The following is a 21,331-nucleotide window of genomic DNA, read 5'->3' on the forward strand; positions in this document are numbered from 1 at the left end:
ACGACCGGGCTTGAGACTTTTGAAAATGATCGGAGGATGTCTGGAAATAGGTGAACGGAATAAAATCGGAGCACACATATCGAATGACCGCAAGAAAGTGATCGACAATATTCGGCCATGCCATCGTTTTCGATTTGAAATCATATTGAATATGCAAGCAGTAGTTATTATTATATTGACGTAGTTTCCAGGCCGGGAATTTTTCGATAATATTTATTCATAATATTGTTCTGAATGATCGACATTACTAATCTCACTCCCACTAGCTATTAGCTTTTTTCGTTCAGGTCTGAACACTGATGATCCTGATGATCGATGCTAGTCTACTACTAGCTCCAATACAATATTACTATAGGCACTTAGGCAGTGTCCAAGAGCAAACTCCTCCAATACCCTAATATGCTTTTCTCAACTGGCTTGGCGATCATATGTATATGGTGGCCCCAATTAATTAGTTACCCAAAATCGTACTGCTCTGCGCACACAAAGAAAGCAAACCACAATCCGATAATTCTTTTTAGAAAAGAACGGCACAATTCAATAATATTTATCTGAGAATCTGATCTTGTGCCATTTTTGTCAAGTTTTATTCTTCATGTTTTTAATCGAAAGATACCATTGGTGGTTCTTCGGATTCACTTCGACTTTATATATCGGGAGTTTCTGATGAGCTTTTATGCCTTAAATTATATCAGAAAAGCTTGTTGGTAGTCCTCAATTGACCTTGACATTCGCTTATAATATATAGCAGGGTACGTTTTGAATCTCCAAAATTATCAGAACTGCCTTACAAAGTACTTTCATTCATTGTAAGTAAACTCGGGCTTTGTGACATGAATCATTAAAAACTTGACCAAACCAATTCTTTTTACCCATTTTAATTTTTGCAGTACAAATTACATAACTAACACACACTCACTCTCTCTCTCTCTCTCTCTCTCTCTCTCTCTCTCTCTCCCTCTCTCTCTCTCCCTCTCTCTCTCTCTCTCTCTCCAACAATCTGAGACAAGCCACCATGGCCCTCTCTCTTCTTCCTCCAACGCCAAGGCACTCTTCCCCTTCGTTTCCCTGTCCTCCGGTGACATCGGCCCTCGACGAGCTCTCCGAGGAGATGCATGCGGCGGCAGACTTATGGAAAAGATTGTGAGGAACAATCATGAGAAGCTCGCCGATGCATTCAACGTTTGATACACTGAAAAGAAGAACAACCGTGTTGCTACGATTTGTAGACACTGGCGTCGCTCTCTCTGTTGCGGCCACGAGGGATCAGTAACGCAATTACTGTGGATCAGTAACACAATTACTAGGTGTCAGTAATTTTTCTGACGACATTATTGGGAGTCAATAATTTATTCTGACGACCGGAGTCCAGCGAGGTTCCAACAAAGTCTTTCTATTCAATAGGTGTGAGGGTAAAATGGTCTTAAAGTGTATATATTTATTGGTAATATGTTGATTTAGCAACTTGTAGGTAACTTTATGTTGAAATTGGCACGTTTTAAGATGTGTCATTGAAATAGACAAAAAATGGGCTAAATAGACATTTTCACATAGTCCAAAATGTTTCGATGTAACGTTAATTGGTTAACAGGTTATTAATACAAAAATACTCTTGTAAGATTGAGAATTGAAGCTTGAAGATACTTTGAAATCATTTGGTCAATTCATCTATTCTAAATTGCATGTTAATGGAAAAAAAAAAGACTGATTATCTCAATTGTAACCTAATATTTGTCACTTTTACGGCCTTTTCTCATATACTCATATTAGCTTTCATGTCATATATATGGTCGATGATATGCTACCTATGAATTTGGATTATGATGAAGGGTTGGAAATTTGGAATACCTTGTCACCAATTCCCGTTCAATTCCCAAATAGATGCATGTATTTTTGTTAGTGGTAGTGTATGCGTACATATGTATAAAGCCAACATGCACAATAAAGCGAAGAGAAAGCTAGCCACGCCAGTTATGCATGCATGTTCAATCTTCGAGGCAGACTTCCATAAATTAACCAGAGAACGTACAAACATATATAAGAATTGAGCAAGTTTACCCAGCTTTTTATTGAACGTACAAACACATAAAACTTCCATGCACGCGCGGCCGGTTTTAAGTTGTTTCCTTTTATATCGGAATACTGCCTATTCTCTCTTTACCCAGCTTCTCCATTGATGTTCTGGAATTAGATTCATCATCATTAGTGATAGGTGGAGGAAACTAGTACAAGTTTACAGCTGTGATTGTCCATTTCAATGATCTCTTCATTGACTCGATCGATTGTTTCATGATTGCAGAAGTAACACAAGTGGTTACTTGTAAGATCTGAGAAAAACTCAAAGCACAACAAAATATTAGAGTAGAGCGATATATGTTTTCAAAATGATATAGGATCCGAGTACTGTGAAGCCAGACCCTTGTTACTATCCGTCAGATCTCCTCAATTGATCAGATCCACGTATACAAATTTTACAAGCTTAATTTGATGATTGATCGAGAAGAAGATGCAGAGTTTGATATTCATGAAGAAAAAATGAAGGGAAAGTTAAGTTGAACGCAATACTGTACGTAGTTTTAAGCTATATATACACATATATAATCATATATGATATATGGTGATCAACTTAGGTAGCTACTAGCTAGGGATCCAGAAACAGGCTGGAGAGTCGGATGCTATACATATACTAAACAATATGAATAATATGATATTCAGATATACTTTATATTCCTGAATCTCGAGCTTCCAAGCTTTGTTGGCCATCAAGACTCCGTTGACCCCGTCTCTAAACTAGGGCATGTTGATCATCAAGTACTTGGTGATCAATATCAATTGATGATTGATCTCCATATTCTAAATTTTGGGTGGTTCTGCAGATGACAATTAAAGTAGGGATGGCTCGAAGGGTCTGGTAGAAAGAGTGTAAGGTGCGCTTGAACACATTTGTAAGCAATGAGTACCAAGGAGTAAGAATTAGGAGTAGAAGAAAGACGATCCAGAAGAACCGAGGGGGAAACAACATTGAGGCCAACAACAAGATGCAAAAAGGACCTGATAAATCCCCAACTCGCAACTGGATTGGTTGTGCCATGAGACGAAGTTTGAAAGAGGTAAAAATGAAGAACAGCAAAACAAAGAAAAGGAACAGATATGCCAGTTTCATTATGGGACGAAAATTGTTTGGGAAGATATAAATTTCTAATGCATAATCACCAGGCTCTTTGCTTCCGGAGGTGAGGAACTGAAGGGTAAGGTTTATGATTGGTAGAATTCCATATCTCAAATCTATCAAACAATGCATCTTTCAAATTTGCTTCCTTTCTGTATAGTGTATACACGCACGGGGTGAGTTAATTTCCTCACTTCCTGGCCTGGCTATATATAGTAATTTATAACAAGAGTGAGATTATCTTATACACATAACCATTTCTTTCCTGAATCCTTCTCAGAATTTTCAAGATTAAAAGAGGGAGATGACAATTTGAGGTACCCTACTGTACGTCAAAGTGCCGCGTGTCGGCCACCTACGCTAATTGATAAACACCAGTGATGTTTACTGCTGTTATAAACTTATAATCCCTTAGGGCAAAAACCTCAGTAAACCAACGCAGACACTGTAAGGAGGAAATGGTCTATCTGCCAATCTGCCATGCTTGAATATCCACAATTCCACATTATGACACTATGTCTCAATTAGCAAAAGAATCTGTTGCAAAGTTCCATAGATTAATGTTCACATGATCAATCAATAGAGCACACGTACATCGATCGATCAGCCAGTTAAATGAGCTTGAAAGTATCATGTGATCGATCGATAGCTGAGATATCCTGAGGATCTTAGTTTACATATATAATTAATTGAGCAGAAAGAGCCAGGGGCGGAGCCACTAGTAATAATTTGCATTTTCAGCCCTTCATATAAATTTTACTGGTTTGCCATAGTGGAATAGTTGTCTTTGTTGTAAAGCTATCAGTCTTGTCACATCTCCGAAATTCGAATGATAAAAATTCGAATTCGAAGCCATGAAAACTCTAAAACAATCTCAAATATATTGAAATCATTTTATCATAACAGTGTATCGAAACCGAGTCCACAACATAAGTCAGTCGACTTGAATAATACATAACCAGTTTATACCTCAGTATTATAACCAATAGAAATGTAGAATTCACTCAATCCTCACTACAAACAGAAGAAAGAAATCTTCAGAGTTAACCCTCTGAATCTACTAATCCTCACCTGCAGAACTATCTCCTACACCATCGAATTGATGCACCCGGATTGTAAACACAAACCCGGTAAGCTTTTCAGCCCGTATGAGTAAACCAACAGTAAACATACATCGCATACAAAGGAAATATGTCAAATAATATTTAAAGACAAACGTACTCATGTGACACTGGGCAACCCATCTGTTACCCAAAATCATTTTAAAACATGGGTACTCATGAGACTCAGGCAACCCATCTGTTATCCATCATGCACTACACCGACAGGCACTGAGCAACCCGATGGGTTACCTAAAATCATGTAAAACATGGGTACTCATGAGATCCAGGTACTCATCTGTTACCCCTCATGCAGTACACCGATAGACACTGGGCAGCCCATATGTACCCAATGTCACTAAAAAAATATGGGTACTCATGAGACCCAGGCAACCCATCTGTTACCCCTCATACAGTACACCGACAGATATACTAGAGCTCTAACTGAATCGTAATTGTCACCTGGCCAAGGCTTGGTTCTGATACTGCCAACACGTCTGAAGACAGAAAAACACGTCTGAAGACATAAAAACATGTCCAAAGACAGAAAGACACGTCCAAAGACAGAAAACATTTTAACAAGACTCAATGTTAAAACCACGTACAATAACAATCCACACATATTATTGTACTACAACCAAACGACTATTGCACAACAATATGAATATAGTCACAATACAAATTCATTTGGAAATAAGAACGTAACAGTATATAATATAGTAACTCATATATATGTATCGTATTTACCATTTTATACACATACACAACCTACTATATTATATACATGTCATAGTTTGATCTTTCCAAGAAAACGGAAATATGAGTCACCGTCAAGGGTAGACTCGTCATTGTGAGATTTACTCACATTCACCATAGTCCATAATCGCTAAAACATTTTTAAAATCATTTATTAAAATAGCGTTTCACTTACCCATGAACCATAGACGATCAAGTTCACGTAATTTAAATCAAAACATATTTTTAAAATAATTTTTATAAACTAGTGATGCAACGACTATGGTGACAACTCAAACTAAATTCAATAATTATAACACTACTTCGATCATGATGATCATTGTAAGGTTTACTCACCTTATTTCCCGCGTGCAACTTCCACGACACCAAAAGCGATTCCCTCACTCGTTTCGTCAGTCACCTAATAGCATGATAAAATGCTTAGAAAACAATACGTAAAATATCAGGTGACGATTTCAATACAACTAAATGTTGTTCACAAAACACTGTTCATGGTTTACTGTTTACTAAAACCTTGTTCGGGTTTACTGTTTTACAGAACACTGTTACAATTACTGTTCACGAATATTGTTCATGAATACTGTTCACAATACTGTTCATGCGGCGCCACTGTTTCCCGATCACCACCAATGATCACCAAATTTCACCACCACAATCTAAATGACATTCCTAACAACTTTCTAATTCACAACAAAGTCTAAATCAAAGCTTAAAACCTCCAATTTCGGAATTTCCGAAAAATCCCAAATCAATAACCCTATAATTGAAATTTCTTGGTTCGAGTTCTTACCCTTTGATTTAGCTTAAAACCTTTGCAGGGGTTGTTGACGACGTTGAGGTAAGGAGTTTAAGACCGGTGGTGAAGCCTAAACTCGCCGAAAAATTGAAGAACACAACCGGGTCACCGTTGGGTTTCCGAGTCGACTTCTGGGCTTCGATGCGTGGAAACCGGCGTGCTACTCCACGATCCACCACCACATGGAAGCGCGCAAGGAGGAGACGAAGCGATCTGGGCTGGTCTAGTCGCCTGAAACCGCCGGAGTCAACCGGAAAAGTCGGGTCGAGTCAGAAGAAAATTTTCGCCTCTGAAGGCCCGCGTGCGGGGAGAGGGAGGAAAAAAATGAGGATATTACAGGTCTCTTGTTCGATTCTTGTTGGCAACACCATTTTTTGTTTCTTGTGGTTTTTAGATTGAACTTATACTTCATGTACTTTTTAACTTATATTTACCTATGTATTTTAAAAATAAAGCTTATTAATTTTTACTTAATATCTTTTCGCAGCTTGCTCAAATAGTTAATTTTCTAAAATATTTTGAAATAACATGTATAAATTTATAGTCCCAGACTTTTATTACCATTGCAATAAGATTGTGTACCAGTATACTCAAATTCCTAGCTCCGCCACTGGAAAGAGCTAGTGTGTGAAAACTACTAGCGATTAGTTACTGTGAGTAGCTTGAAACAATAGTTATGGACTATTAAATCAACATTTCGCACAAAATTTGAAGATAAGCATTCCGCTGAGTTTGAAATGTACATCTCTCTCTCTCTCTCTCTCTCTCTCTCTCTCTCATACATACAATACATACATTCTTAGAATATGCATACTCGTGCGACACTGGCTTCCAGCAGTGCAGAATCATTTCCAACCGTACCTCACTTGCATGTTTAGTCTTGATCAGATGCTTAGAAATTGCTAGCGAAGTCGATTCAAGACCGAGTGCTGCATGCACCTTTAATCTGTCTCCCACATGAACTGATGACCAACCTAAATTCCTAAAGCCCCGTTCGGCCTTTACATATAAAGAAATTGAAGTGGCACTAGTAATTTCTCTGGTGATAAACAAACTTAAGTCAGCAGTCTAGCACGATTCAAAGATTTTGACAAGTACTTGTTACATAATATAAAACTCGACAAGTTACATATATTATCGACCAAAAAGTACACATCATACTTATCGATCATTTATAATCTCATTGCTCCATTAGTTAATCAATAAGTGAATTTTTGTTCGCATGAGGAGCGACTCTTCCAACGGGTCATGCATGCATGTTCACAAGTACCTGGGAATGAATGATAGGAATACAATCATACATATAAGTGACAGAACTTAAAAAAAAACATTCGAGCATTATAGCTAAAATCCAAAGCCAAGAGTTCATAGTCTTTCTCAGAAATTGCTTAGTTCCCAAGTCATACGTTGTGCGTCGGTTGTGTCATATATATAAACATATATATAATTCATGAATTGAAGCACGATCAAAGGGGCACTAACTGATGCATGGTGTGATCGATATGATTCTCTTGGCGACTTGGCTTTTTCTTGATTACGTGACTGTGATCCATGATTTCCTTTTGTCTGCAACGATTCTCCACTTGAAAGTTGTATCGTATACATTGTAAGTTCCTTGAGTTCTTTGAGATCTTTGAGATATATCAAAGAAAAATTAATATATATGATCAAGTGATCAACAGATCAAGTGAATGCACAAAACAGTTTGACATTTCCACGTTGGGAACTCGTATATAGATGTAATTGAGGCTCCAATGCTCATGCATCCTTCCTACTTGCTAGCCTGCACCAAATTTGTTAGACTTGCTCATATTTCTATCCAATCCGATGTTGCTTAGTGAAACTTCTGAATACGACTTGGGATATTGTTTAGTTCAAGAACCGAACACCAAAAATAATTTAGTAATAACTAAACATCGAGCAGTGACAAATCTAGAATTACAACATCGAGGATGTTTGAACTTCTTAGCCTAAAATAAAATAGTGGGGGAATCTCGACAATGTGATATAATTTAATTAATGAAGGAGAGAAAAGACTAAAAATTGTATTGTACTTGAGAAATTTAGAGATTTAACGAGAAAATTGTTACAAAATTAAAAGAAATAGCATAAGTAGACTAGAGGAAATGAGGAAGTAAAGAGTATGGAAAAATCAACCTAAGGACATAGAGGCTTAATTGAGTAAAAATTACCATAAATTTTCATGAAATTTTTTGAGTTTGGGAATACTTGAGCCTAAAAAAAAAAGGCTAGATCCGCTTCTGACATGCTAGCACCCATGAAAATGAAATACTGGATTCCCTTTCAAATGACAAATTAATACAGAAGAAACAACAATAAATTATGAAATTTCTGGTTCATTTATTTACTTTTATTTTCAGGTTTATAACAAGAAAAAAGGTAAGGTGATTTTAACCGAACCGGTTTTGGCGGTTTATTAAAAACTCTTTCCCGCTTCAAAGCAAAAAGGCCAATAAGGGGTCGGCCCAAACAAGAAAGGACAAGGCGGAGAAACGGATGAAGAGGCACCCGGTTAAACTAGTATAAAGCAGGGATGGAAATTTTCTTACTGAAGCCACTAGTCACTAGATGATGATAAATACAACTGACACTCCAAACCAGAGCTTGAGATATAAAACCGACGAAACCCTAAGAGAGAGAATCACCCATTCCAGAAATGGCGTAACAGTTAATGATCAAGTCTCCTGCTTTTATATCATTTCTTAAGGTATATAATTATTTCTTGTTCTGTTGATGTTGGGAAATTTTCTTTATTTACTTTTACTTTTTGGGTATTTACTTGCTTATCAAAACCAGAATCAAATCAAAGACTCAATTTTTATTGTTGGAAAAGTGCTGAGGCTTTGTGTGAAGTATGTAGTAGTATAAAGTTTCAAGCTTTTAGATAAAATCTTGGTAAACAATGTGTTTGGTGCTTTTGAATGAGGTAAAGGAAGAAACTTTACTCCTTTGGCAGGTGTTGCAATGTCTGATGAAGTAGTTGGACATGTGAAATTGGTCGGAGAAGAACGAGAGGAAATGAGTGAAAAGAGGAGAGAATTGGGGTTGCAATGTGGAGAATCGATTCGAGGAGATAAGCAGAGTGAGGTCATTGATGATGAGAATGGATGTGTTGAAATGACTGAGCAGCAGCAGCAGCTACAACATAAGAAGCACAGTCTAGAACTTGTTTTAGAAGAAGAAGAAAAAGATGTATTCTTGAGTAAGTATCGAAATGGATCTCAGGAGCCACAGTATGATGTGGAAGATGGAGTTGATGGGGAGAAGGGTCAGTACGTAATGCCAGTGACTAAAGTGATTGTTGCAGATCGGACATGTAAAGCGGAAACTGAAGTTACTGAACAAGAGGGTGGGCTGCAAATTCATGAACTGATTCAGGCAGGCCATCAACTTGGGTTGGGAGATGAGCGGCAAAATGAGGTTATTGGAGAACAAATGCAAGAAGTTGCAGTGGTTATTGAAGAGCAGGATACCGTGAGAGAGATATATAGAGCGACTGAGGGACAAAGATGGTTCTGTTGAGAAACAAAATGAACAAAAAGATCAAGTGAATGAAGAGAAAAGTCAAGAGTATATGCAATTAAATCTGTTAACTGTTGAAGACTTTGAAGTTGAAGTAGTCAGCAAAAATCGAGAAGAACAGTATACTAGGGTGATTGTCGGTGAAAATGTATGTCCGGGTGAGCTGCATGATGAAGTGATGGAACATCATATTCAGACTCAAAGGCAAGAAATTGCAGTAGTTATCGAAGAGCAGGATACTGGAGTAATTGTTGAAAACTATGATATGTTGCAGAACAGACATGTATAGTAGAAAATGTGTTGCACAGTCAAGAAGAACAGAATACTACGGAGATTGTAGATGAAAATGTATGTCCAGATGAGCTGCAAGCTGAAGTAATGGAACATCAAGTTCAGAACCAAAGGCATGAAATTGCATCAATGTGAAGTTAATGAAGGTCACCTTCTGTTACAATGTCAAGAACATATTGTTGTAACTGAGAATGTTCCTGTAGAAAAGTATCTAGTGGCTGGAGAACAAGTTGAAGTGCATGAACAAGGGACAGAACATGGACAGCAAAATCAAGAACAGAATAATAAGGTGATTATTAGTGGGTCATCAAAGCAAGAAAATGAAGAGAAGGATAAAGAGAATGGACAGAGAAATCAAAGTCAAATTCAGGTAACTACCGAGATTGTTAATAACCACATTGCTGCAGAACTGATTCACGAGGTGCTTGAAGAACAAGAAGTTGAAGTGACAAAGCAACAAAGGGACCATGGACAACATAGTCAAGAGGAACAAAGTCGTAAGGTGATCGACTGTCAAGATGGATATCCAAAGCAACAAAATGAACAGCTAGATGGCGTAAATGGGCATCACGTTCCAAATCAAATGCAAGATGTTGAAGTGACTGTTGCAAAGCAGGTTGATGCTGAACTGAAACATACAGTGCCTGGAGATGAAGTGGAAGAACAGTCTCGTAGCACACAACAACAATGTGATGTGACCGAAGAACATATTGAATGCATTAAAAGAAAAATTCAATTCCAAGAAGAAATAGTTGATGGAATTGAGAAGCTGACTAGACCAGAAGCACAGCAAGTAGAGAATGTTTCAGAACTGCAAGATCAGATTGAGTTACTAAGCCAAATCTTTAATGCTGGGTCGGTCTTTTTCACTCTATGTTATATGTCTGTGGTGTTATTCACTATTTGTTATGTGCTATTATCTGATATATAAATGGCAGTATGCAGGAATTTTCCAAGAAGCAAGAGAAAGCTGCAGGGACAGCGGTTAATTCAAGTCCTCCTCGTACTAGTCAGAAACTGCCCTACCATAGTTCATCAACTTTCTCTAGGGTAAATACCCAAAAAATTTGTATTATTTATTACAAATTATAGCCTCTACCTCATCATTTAACTTATAGCTGCTGCAACTTTTTTCTGGGCTCAGGAGAATTGTTTAGAATTGTTGGGGATGACACATAAACTTCAGGAAAAGGCACGTCAGGTGCAGGGAACTTTGTTGGATCTCTTGACCACAAGAGAGTCAAGTTATACAACTAGTAAATCTCTTATAGAGTCAGAGGACACAATGGCTGGTTCTGGTGGAGAGGGGGAATACATTGATTGTGGTTTTCTGGAACAAATGATGCACCACCAGAGGAGGCAACTAAGTCAAAGGGGTAAAAAGGCTGCTAAATCTGATTGCAGGGTATCAAAGGAACCTATCTGTCAGGTATCACCAATTACAACCTTTTTTCTACTTATCTTGAAAAGAAAAGAGTAGTGACTGATTATACATGCGTCTCTTAGATAATTAGGTATTGCACAGAAAGACACATGAATGCACAAATGCCATATATATTTGTTATGGACTTTATGTATGCGAGAACTATGTATGGACTTTATATATTTGAAGGAGTTATATTAGTTTCTAGAAAAATGTAGCAGTGATGTGAATATCTTTTAAATAATGAAACAAAGAGTAATAACTTTTTGCTACTATGGTCGACAAAGTGGGTTTTTTCGTACATAAAATATTTTTGCATGTAATCATCAACAAGTTTCAATCTGATGGCAATTTCTTGTATTGTCTTGGTACTTGAGCAGGAGCGGCAGTACAGAGATCTAGTACAGGAAAAAATTAAGAAACGTGATAGTCTAGCAGTTAAGTCTTCATGTAAAACACAGCGACAGACATGGGAACCAGCACATCAGAGGCAATTGCGTTCCCAGGGCTGGAGGCAGTCCATATCTGAAATGTTACTCACCGCACCTGTGGTGGAGTTATCACCAAGAAGGGATCAGGACACCGAGCTATTAACCATTCAAGTAACTGAAAAGGCTACAAAATTGAAGATATCAGCAGAGAAAACGGGCCAAACACAGCTGCAACAGAGGCAGCTTAGACCTCGAGGAAAAGTTTTGTCTGAATCTAAACAAGCTGCGATCAGCATTGCTAGATCTATGGCAGGTTCATCACCCTCACGGCCTCTATATAATGAGCAGTATCAATTGGTATCAAGGTCTCAAGTGGAAAAGCCAGGAATAGAGTCATCTCAACTGAAGAAGCAAAATCACTTTAATCGTCGAAAGAGGGGAACACCAGAGCCTACGACATTTCCAAGTGCCATTGGTCCAATCCTCCATTCCAAGAAGCAATTGTTAGGCTATCAGAATGTAGAATTTCCCGCCCCTGAATCATGTGAAGATTTAGGTACAACAATCATGGAGAAGTCATCTCAACCAGTGGTGCCAAATACAAATCATCATGGTCAAGAAAAGATGTTGAAATCCAAGCCAACAATAATGGCAGAAATTACACAACTCAATTCAGCATCGGTCGAAGATCTGCCTCAAACAGCAAAAGAGCTGCAACAGAAGCAGAGGTGCCATATGAACTTACGTTCACGCAGCCAAGCTGCATCACAATCTGAGCTTGTTGTATCGATCACAAAATCATTACCCTCGGAGCACCACTATGAGCAGCAACAAGAAATGAAGCATGAAAGCATTTGGTGGCCTAAGTTGAATACACAAAATCAGCAAAATGGTAAACTTCAGCCCTTTAAGAATCCTGAGCACCCACAGAAACCAAGAGGGAGGCCTAAACGAAAATTGGATGTGACTGCAACTATAGATGGATCAATGCCTGCTAAGTATCAGAAGCTGCGGGAAGAACCAAAAGGTCAAAGACAAGAGACGCCCCCTAATGAGCATCATGATGAGCTGCAGCCCCTGAAGCATCAACCACAGAAAAGTGGAAGGCCTAGAAAGTTGAATCTAGATGATGATCTTGTGAAGAATTACCAAATCCAAAGAAACCTGAGAAGCCACAAAAAGGAAATGGGACTCGAGCTGCCAAAGCAACCTGAACAGCCCCAAAAACCAAGAGGGAGGCCTCCTAAAGAAAATTTGGATGTGGCTGCAACTGAAGATGTATCATTGTCTGCCAAGTATAAGCTGCAGGAAGAACCAAGAGAACAAAAACAAGAAAGGCTCTCGAATGCACATTATGATGAGCTGCAACCCCTGAAGCATATTGAGCAACCACAGAAACGAAGTGGCAGGCCTAGAAAGTTGAATCTTGATAATGAGCTTGTGAAGAACTGCTTCAACCAAAGAAACCTGAGAAGCCACAAAAGGGAAGAAGAACTACAGCTTCCAAAGCAGCCTCAGCAGCCACAAACTCTAAAAAGACGACGAGGGAGGCCCTGTGAATCTATCACAGCGAATGAGCTGAAGCAAGGAAAGAGTCACAGTGAAAGGCGTCTAAGCAAGCATCTGAAAGAACATAAGGAAGCGACTACGGTAACTGAAGCCTTGTGTTTTTAGATCAGTACCTTTATAGTTTGTTAGTTTTTTGTGATTGTCTGAAATAGTTCGCTTCCTAGGGGAGTGGTAAGATCCTGGTGATGCTGGAAGTGTCAATGTTCACAATTCTTTTGCAATGCCTCATTAACTAAATATATTCCAGACTTGCTTAACTTGTTTGTTGGTAAAGCTGAAAGTGAAGCGTGGAATATGTATCATTGACTTGAATGTGGTAAATGTTGAATGTGGTAAAAAAATCATAAAATACTGCAGGAATGGTGGATGTTAATGTTAAAGTAAATGATGCCACAGAGTGCAAGGTATTACCATATTAGTGTCAATGGTAGTATATCATAGAATAGCTGCAAAACAATGCTGATAAAATAATTAATATTTAACATATCCTACATTCAACAAAGTGCATATTTCTTAATTTATTTTTTCCATATTCGATGCTGAGTTTATCTTTCAAACTCACTTGACTGTACTGTTAAAATCAGTCCTGGATCAATGTAATGTTTTGTCAACTCCTAGTTCCTTCAAACTGCACTTGAGTACCCGTTGCGTATCGTTGATATATACCTGTGGCGTATTGTTGTTTCTCACATTTTTCGCCTCTTGGATAATGCTCTGCATGTCAAGGATCAAAACCTGGGTTCAATCTCTGGTACAGTGCTTCTCTTAAGCAAGTCTGCACCTGAAAGAACCAAGTAGAGTTTGCTTGAAAGTAAATTCCATTTTTCAATTTCCTTTATCAGGCAGACTTTACATCCCCATTGAAACTTTAAAGGATCCATCTTGGAAGTCTGGAACACAGTTGGGATCAAATATTTATCTGGGGAGATTCCAGTTGAAGCTTCTTGTTATGTTATGTTTTTGTTTTAGTTTTAGTTCTTTGGTAAAAAAAAAAAGGTCAGCATTGTGGTTTATAAACTTTTATTTATCAACTACTGAACTTAAAAAGTCAATTAAGGGCCTGGACCTCATCTCCCCTGGAGGTATAGAAGAGGAGCGGTAGCACTCATCTGCATCTGACCTTAGTCCTAAATCCGCAGACACAGATGGAAATATGGAAAACTCTAATGAAGCTCACAGATGTTTGCTGCGATGCAGTGATATGCTGGACGAATTTGCCTCCTTAATCAAATCAAAGATGCAAACTTTTCTCCATGTTGAATGCAAAGGCACTCAAAACATGGAAAAGAGTTTTGCACCTTTCGTTTGTAAGTTCGGACTGCATTTTCGTCCAGCACATCATCTGCATTGCAGCTGATATCTGCAAATTCTTGTTGGTTGTGTGATGTATGAGCTCACGGGTGATTAGGTTGTGATTTACTAGATATTTATAATTGGTTTTATATAGATCTGACTATATTTCCTTGTGTTAAGAGTTATTGGGTTCAGCCGTTCAAGTATAGATGGTAGGCAATTGCCTCTGTTTGGTGAAAGGATTGAGAGCTTGTTGTGTTAGGTTTCATTTTCTCAAAAAAGGATTTAACTGGTTTAGACTTGGTTCAAGTTAGGGTAATTTAGTTACAACTGATCATTTCCATGGTCAGTCTCATATGTATTGTAGATCAAAATACTGTGATTTACTGTAAAGCAAAGGAGATAATTTGTTTTTTTTTTAATCCAAAGTAGCATGACTAAAAGGATGAGAAAGCAAAGTCTACTTAACTTTCATTCTTTACATCATATTGTCCGGTCCTGTTATCAAATAGAAATGATGCATCATAGATTTTTCATGAAGAACAAACAGTATCAAAGATTTTTAAGATTACAAATTGATTTGGATTTCGTGGCTACTAAATTTCTTTTGCTCCTTGGGTTTTCATATGTGACTGTCTGCTACGAGAGTACAACATATAGCCTTAACATGGTTTGAATATGACATTCAAGATTTCAGTTTGGAATCAATAATTTCTATATTGTATTAGCTTTGGAATTTAATTATGAAAATCAAGTTTGCTGGAGAAGGCGTAACGAGTTTGATGTGAAAGCCTTCATGCTTTTATCTGATCCTTGTCCCTCTCGATTTGGATGGATTTCAGTTCTAATAGCAGGTTTGACCATTGTGTAAGCATTCTTCATTTGCCAGACCAAAATACTTCCAGTGAATGAGGCCCCTGATGAATTGCGTTTAAGTTTGATTAGCTTCTGTGTTGATTTGTCTTTCTCTTCTTTATGCAGTGAAGCAAAAAGTAGAGCAAAACACTGATATTTGTTTACCAAAATGATGGTGTTTTAGGACTTGGTACAAGGTGCCTATCAAAGCCAGATTGCTTTCCACCAATAATTGAACACAGTCTTGAAATGAGCTTGTGTAGAACGTGCTGGAGACTCCAATGGCCTAGTTTGGAAGTAGGAACTTACTGACATTGTATCTCATAATGGGCAGAAAGGCCTTATTTTGTAACCCTTTATATCAATATTGAATTGTCTAGCAGTCTGTGACTGTTTATCATTATATGCAATTGTCAAGTTTCACAGCCGAACTTTAATACTGCAATGTCGTTTTGCACTAGAATCAGACATCATGGTCACATCTTGCCACTACAAGGCTACAAATTCTACAATGAGCTAAAACAAAAAAAAAATATATATATAGGCCGTTTCAAGTGCGGACGTCCGCACCGTGCCGATTCGTCGATTCCAGCGACGGCAGGCCGCAACAGCGCGGCGGAACAGCACAGCCACACTACTCACCTCCCGGCGATCCCATTTGTGACGACCGGAGCTCCATCGGCGACCCACGGCGCCCGGAATCTGCAAAACTCGAGTTTCTGGGCAGATTCCGGCGATTTCGCGATTCCGGCCGCTGTGGGTTTTCGATGGAGCTCCGACAAGCACATACGGGATCGCCGGGAGGTGGGGAGTGCGGCTGTGCTGGTCCGCCTCGCTGTTGCGGTCTGCCATCGCATGAATCGGCGAATTCGTACCTTACATAAGGTGCAGACGTCCGCACCTGAAAATTCTCCTATATATATATATCAGATCAAAACAAGAAGGTCACATGAGTAGGCTAAGAACTTGAATACATTGTCTGGTCAGAAACAACGTATGGTACTCGAGCATTAGCAAACCCATGGTTTTAGGGCCAACATAGTCTTTGGTTATGGCGTGTGGTGTCTCAACTCCAAGTTTGTAAGTGTGGACTGTGATCTCTCTGCCCAACACGCTACATGCATGGTGTGCTTGGATTGAGATGTGGATCCAATTTAAATTAGGTTGGGATTCATGTTTGATTTTATATCTGAATTTATGATCAAGATCTGAAGGTCTGATATTTAGTTCTCATCAACTTTAGAGTTAATTTTCTTATTATGAGTTTTGGTAATTGCGGATTTACGGTAAACTTTGAATAATAAGTCTCAAATCTGTAAGTGTTCATTTACAATCAACTGACAATAATTGTTTAATTATCGAGCAAACAACATAGTAATACCAATCGTAATCTTAACCAAAAAAATACCAATCGTAATCTTGTTTTTCTTGCTAGGTACATCTACATTGCATGTATTGAGATCCAGATCCTTTTTTGTATTAGAGTTAGATGTTACATTTACATTGCATGGATTGAGATTCATATTCTTTTTTATATTAGAGTTACACTTTTGAGGTCAATTATCTCATATTTGATTCTAAAATTTAAATCGGAAAGTCGGCTCTTTGTAAAGGTTGTGAGTTCAATATTCTAAATTTGAACGACTTTTGCAGGATTTAAATAACAAATCTTGAAACTTTAATCATTTAATTGCTTGCGTAGTTTGTTATATGACCGATTTTGGTGCCAATATTACATTGTTACTTAATCATCAACGACACTATTAATAGTTCCATCTTCATAATGAATTTAGTTATGGTTCTCGTGATCTTGCTTATCTGTTTCTTACAAGAAGAAAAAGAACCTAACATCTATATATAGAAGAAACTCTCACCGTCAGCTTTCCCTTCCCTAATTAGAAGAAACAATTCGGCGCTGAGTTTAAACCAACCTTTAAACTTAGGAACCAGTCAGCACCGAGTAGATTTTTTTTGAGTGGTGACATGATGATATGACAGACAGAAGATCCAAACAGTTAGTGCTCTCCCCTACCCACCTTTCCATTTTCAGCTCCTATCTTCCGTCACTCCTCTCTTTCCATTCCTGTCTCTACTACTATGCTTCTATCAGTGGAAACTCTACTTTATCTTTCCTGCTCCACTATTCAACTCTTGTCTTTCTTTCAGTGCTGGATTTATAAGCGAATGAAGAAGCACCCACTTCACTTGTCTTCCTGGGTTTTCTGGTCTTCCAATATAACATGGCCTTCTCTTCCTCTTGCCTCTCCCTCTCTCCAATCTCAGCTCTCAAGGTCTGCTCTTTTTTCCTTTTCAAGCTTTATTTTTTTTAATTACCAAGTAGTTCATTTATGGAAATTAGTTAAGTAGAAAAGGCGAGTGCTAATTCATATGGGCATCTCTGTTTGTTGAGTTCAGGTTATTCATTTTTTGTTTTGTTTCTCTGATAAATTTCTTTGTTGTTATAGTTTCATTAGTGATTTGGGTTTTTAAATGTGTTTCTGATCCAATTTGAAATGGGTAGATAGCATAGTTTAAGATTTGTCCTAATGTGGGTGCTTTTTTTCTTTATAGCTTCAAAGATTCACCACTTGGGTGCACCAGAATTGGTTTTCTTGGCCATTGAGATGTTGTACTTGTTGTTTTTGTTCTCCTTCTTCTGCTAGTTTTATATGATATGAATGATTCCCAAAACTGAAACTTTAACTGAAATCAGTCGGACTACTTTGAGTTGATGACTTTTATAGCGACTGAATCTTCACTGCGTATACTAGTATGTTTTTAATGAAACGGTGTGTATGATAAAAGGGTCTATCCAGTCATTACCATCTGCTATGGGAATATGATTAATACAATCACAGAGATTCAAAAATCTCTAACGTTTGTCAGGGCCCTATTGTAAGTAGATTGGTAAAAATCTCTAGTTTTTAAGCATGCTATTATGCGTCACTGCATCTTACTTGTCGTTTATGTGATTAGCTGCCATAGCAGCAAGTATATATGTAACTTCCCATAACTTTTCTGTGTTTGAGAGCTTCTCTTACAATTAAAGTTTTGTTTCATATAGATTGAATATGCTAAGAAGGGTATAAGACGTTGGAAGAATGATGGAAGGGAACAAAGATTCAGTTATTCACTTCAAAGTAATAACACTGCACTCTTAGGTCAACAGATCTGGACAGGGGGAGCTCATCAACACAAGGACTGGAGTTTTGTTGGTGGTTCAAGAGTTAATGTAATACCAAAACTTGAGATATCCAGTGTGCACCGAAAAAGCTCCGGAGTATATTCCTCATGTAATCTTCTCTTCTACTTTTATCTCTCTATTTAGTCAATTGTATCATTGTCCGGACAATTTGTTGGCATATATAGCAAAAGTTCCAAATCTAGGATATGTTAGACTAACGTTTGTATAACTTTGTGAGGTAACATGAATCCTTTTGCATAGAAGATTTTCGGTTCTAGAAGGTTATAAGAAAAAAATGATGCTAACATGTTTTGGTGGAGTGACATTAATGTAACCGTAGATACAAAACAGCTTTTAAATGTGTTGTATGGCCAGAGATGCTGTAACTAGCTTTGGTAACTCTGATTAGTACTGTTTAGGATAATATGTATTAATGATTTCATATATATAGAAGTTCAGTTGAGTCACAATTGCAACAATGTTACAAGAAACCAATGTCTATGAAATCCTCAGATTATCTAGTTGACTATTCCTTACAGACTTTAGGTAACCAGAATCCCTGCAGTAACATCGAGTTGGATCTTCTCTAGATTTGACTATAATCTATAGTCTGATGTGATAATGCTGTTCATGATTTTTGAATGAGTGAAGGACTTTATAAGTCTCAGAATAACTTTCAGGTTATTTTTGCTTACATTTAAATTCCTACCTGATTCCTTATGTTTTAGCCTTGAGAGTTTTGACATTAAGTATAGGCATAGTCATTGTATATTGTGTGCCATGTTGCATGAGACTGGAACATCCAGTTCTGCACCAATGTTATAGAATAGATAGAGACCTCTTTTTTTTCATATATATTTTTGTTTCTCTTCCTGTGTTTAAATAGCTGCTTTTGAACGTAGCCGTGTCCTATTATGCACAAAAGTATAACATGTTAAGCTTGCGTATAAAAGTAAGGCTGGCATTCTCCTTTCAGGGCTGGCAACTTCTCAAATAGCTAGCACAGCTTTTACTTTGGGGACAGCAGCAGTACTCCCATTTTATGGCCTCATGGTTGTTGCACCTAAAGCTGAACTAGTATGATTCACTGTATTACTACATCCTATGATTCTCTCATTCAATCTTGCAAGTTACATTCATCAGGCAGATATCCATTATAGTCTGTTGTAAATGATTGAAGCTGTTTAAGGATTGTGTTAATTACACTAATTTCTGGCCTAGTTTGTCAAATCTCGTCTGTTCTTTCATTGAGTCATTGCCACGCGTTTCATAACTCCCGTATTAGGTTCTTCTAGCTAGTACAAATGCAAGTTACCAAAAAAGGTTGTATGGATGTCATAATGTACTCAATATATTAAGGTCATGTCTTCAATTCATATGACCTAATTGTTTCAAGTGATGTAAATTGCAGACAAAATCATCTATTGAAAGCAGTATACCGTATATTGTGCTTGGACTTCTCTATGCTTATCTACTATACCTCTCTTGGACTCCAGAAACAATGCGGTTGATTTTTGCAAGTCAATACTGGCTGCCTGAGGTATGTATAATGCTTATACATGTTGAGCAATTGTTTTTGAGAAAGCGAGAAGTAACTACATATAAATCTTCTCTTCTGGTTTTGCTAAATGCAGCTTCCTGGGATAGCAAAAATGTTCTCTAATGAGATGACATTAGCTTCTGCATGGATCCACTTGTTGGTTGTTGATCTCTTTGCAGCAAGGTATAAACTCTCTCTATCTGTCACTTGGTTGAATGTCTGAATTTTTGTGATCAGTTCTCACTTCTTACACTTTTTTGTTCATTCTATCCACTTATCCAGGCAGATTTTTCGTGACGGATTGGAAAACCAATTGGAAACGCGACATTCAATTTCTCTTTGCCTATTTTTCTGTCCCATTGGAATTCTTACTCATGTTGTCACCAAAGCACTAACTAAAAGTGCCGGGAGGTCCAGCACGCACAAAATGCATTGATGACAATAATTCTGTACTGAAACAATTTAAAGATTTCTTGGAAGGTGAAGAGAAAACCTTGATTTGATTTGAATGAAAATGGTTATTTGTATCAGCTAATTACAAAATGTATCTGTTTGCAACCAATTACTAATTGCTCAAACTTCCCTTAATTCTTTATAACCTCCATGGCATACGAACACAAACAAAGGTCGTGTGTCTATACTTAATTGGTTGAAAACTACAACTCAGATTACCCCAGAACAATAGCTTAACTTCACAAACAAAAGTCTGGAGTATGGTCTGAAGTCATTTTGGTACCCTATTTTTTTTTCAAAATTTTTTGTAAGAATTTCATCACTGGCCAAAGTTTGTTGAATATGTCCCCACAATTATGATTAGTTATACATGTCGATGTCACTTGATAGTAATTTCTTCCAATATCTAACATACTCATCGATATCAATTTTGATTCCTTTTTGGGTCTGTTAGGATGTTTAAAATGGTAGAACTTCCCACAATATATATTTGTTAGAAACTTAGAATAGATCACTTAACAAATATGACCTATATATTTCAGTTTCATGAATCATGATCCTTAACATCGATCCCTTGGGCGTTTGGCACATGCCCTGTGCATGCGTATATCAATCCGGATTCATGGGTTTCGTGAATGTGATGGGTCAGTGGATCACGTGTGTTATGAGTAGTTGTCATTTGAATATTGTATTATTTGTATTTTCAATATTCAAATATGAAACAGAAATTAAGAGGGGCGAGCTAACACAGCTAGCTCTTCGCAAGCTCAGCAACCGTGGCCTAGAAGCTAAGGCTTGCTAAGGCTTATTGTGGATGGTGTACGTGGGGGCAGTGGGGTGTCACCGTACGTATCCCGGGATTCATCACGTCGTCTGCAGATATGCTACTTGCACTCTTGCAGCGCACAATAAGCTCGTTTACTAAGAA

The 21,331-nt window shown here is 37.8% G+C and overlaps 1 protein-coding gene across 1 annotated transcript; it reads left to right on the plus strand.

Moving 5' to 3' along the window:
- Positions 1-17,158: 17,158 nt before the first annotated feature.
- Positions 17,159-20,479, plus strand: LOC126794906 (protein ABA DEFICIENT 4, chloroplastic). The gene is made up of 7 exons (XM_050521700.1): positions 17,159-17,240; positions 17,393-17,517; positions 18,291-18,519; positions 19,387-19,487; positions 19,822-19,950; positions 20,045-20,133; positions 20,233-20,479. The coding sequence occupies exons 2-7, from the start codon at positions 17,467-17,469 to the stop codon at positions 20,384-20,386; spliced, it is 753 nt and encodes a 250-aa protein (XP_050377657.1). The 5' UTR covers positions 17,159-17,240; positions 17,393-17,466; the 3' UTR covers positions 20,387-20,479.
- The last annotated feature ends 852 nt before the right edge of the window (positions 20,480-21,331 follow it).

This window comes from Argentina anserina, chromosome 5 (genome assembly GCF_933775445.1).
Source record: "Argentina anserina chromosome 5, drPotAnse1.1, whole genome shotgun sequence".
Classification (NCBI taxonomy): Eukaryota; Viridiplantae; Streptophyta; class Magnoliopsida; order Rosales; family Rosaceae; genus Argentina; species Argentina anserina.

Coding starts and splice junctions, on each gene's coding strand:
- LOC126794906 (XM_050521700.1), top strand. CDS start 17,467: ATGGCCTTCTCTTCCTCTTGCCTCTCCCTCTCTCCAATCTCAGCTCTC. Junction 17,518..18,290: donor CTCCAATCTCAGCTCTCAAG/GTCTGCTCTTTT, acceptor TGTTTCATATAG/ATTGAATATGCTAAGAAGGG. Junction 19,488..19,821: donor TTGCACCTAAAGCTGAACTA/GTATGATTCACT, acceptor TGTAAATTGCAG/ACAAAATCATCTATTGAAAG.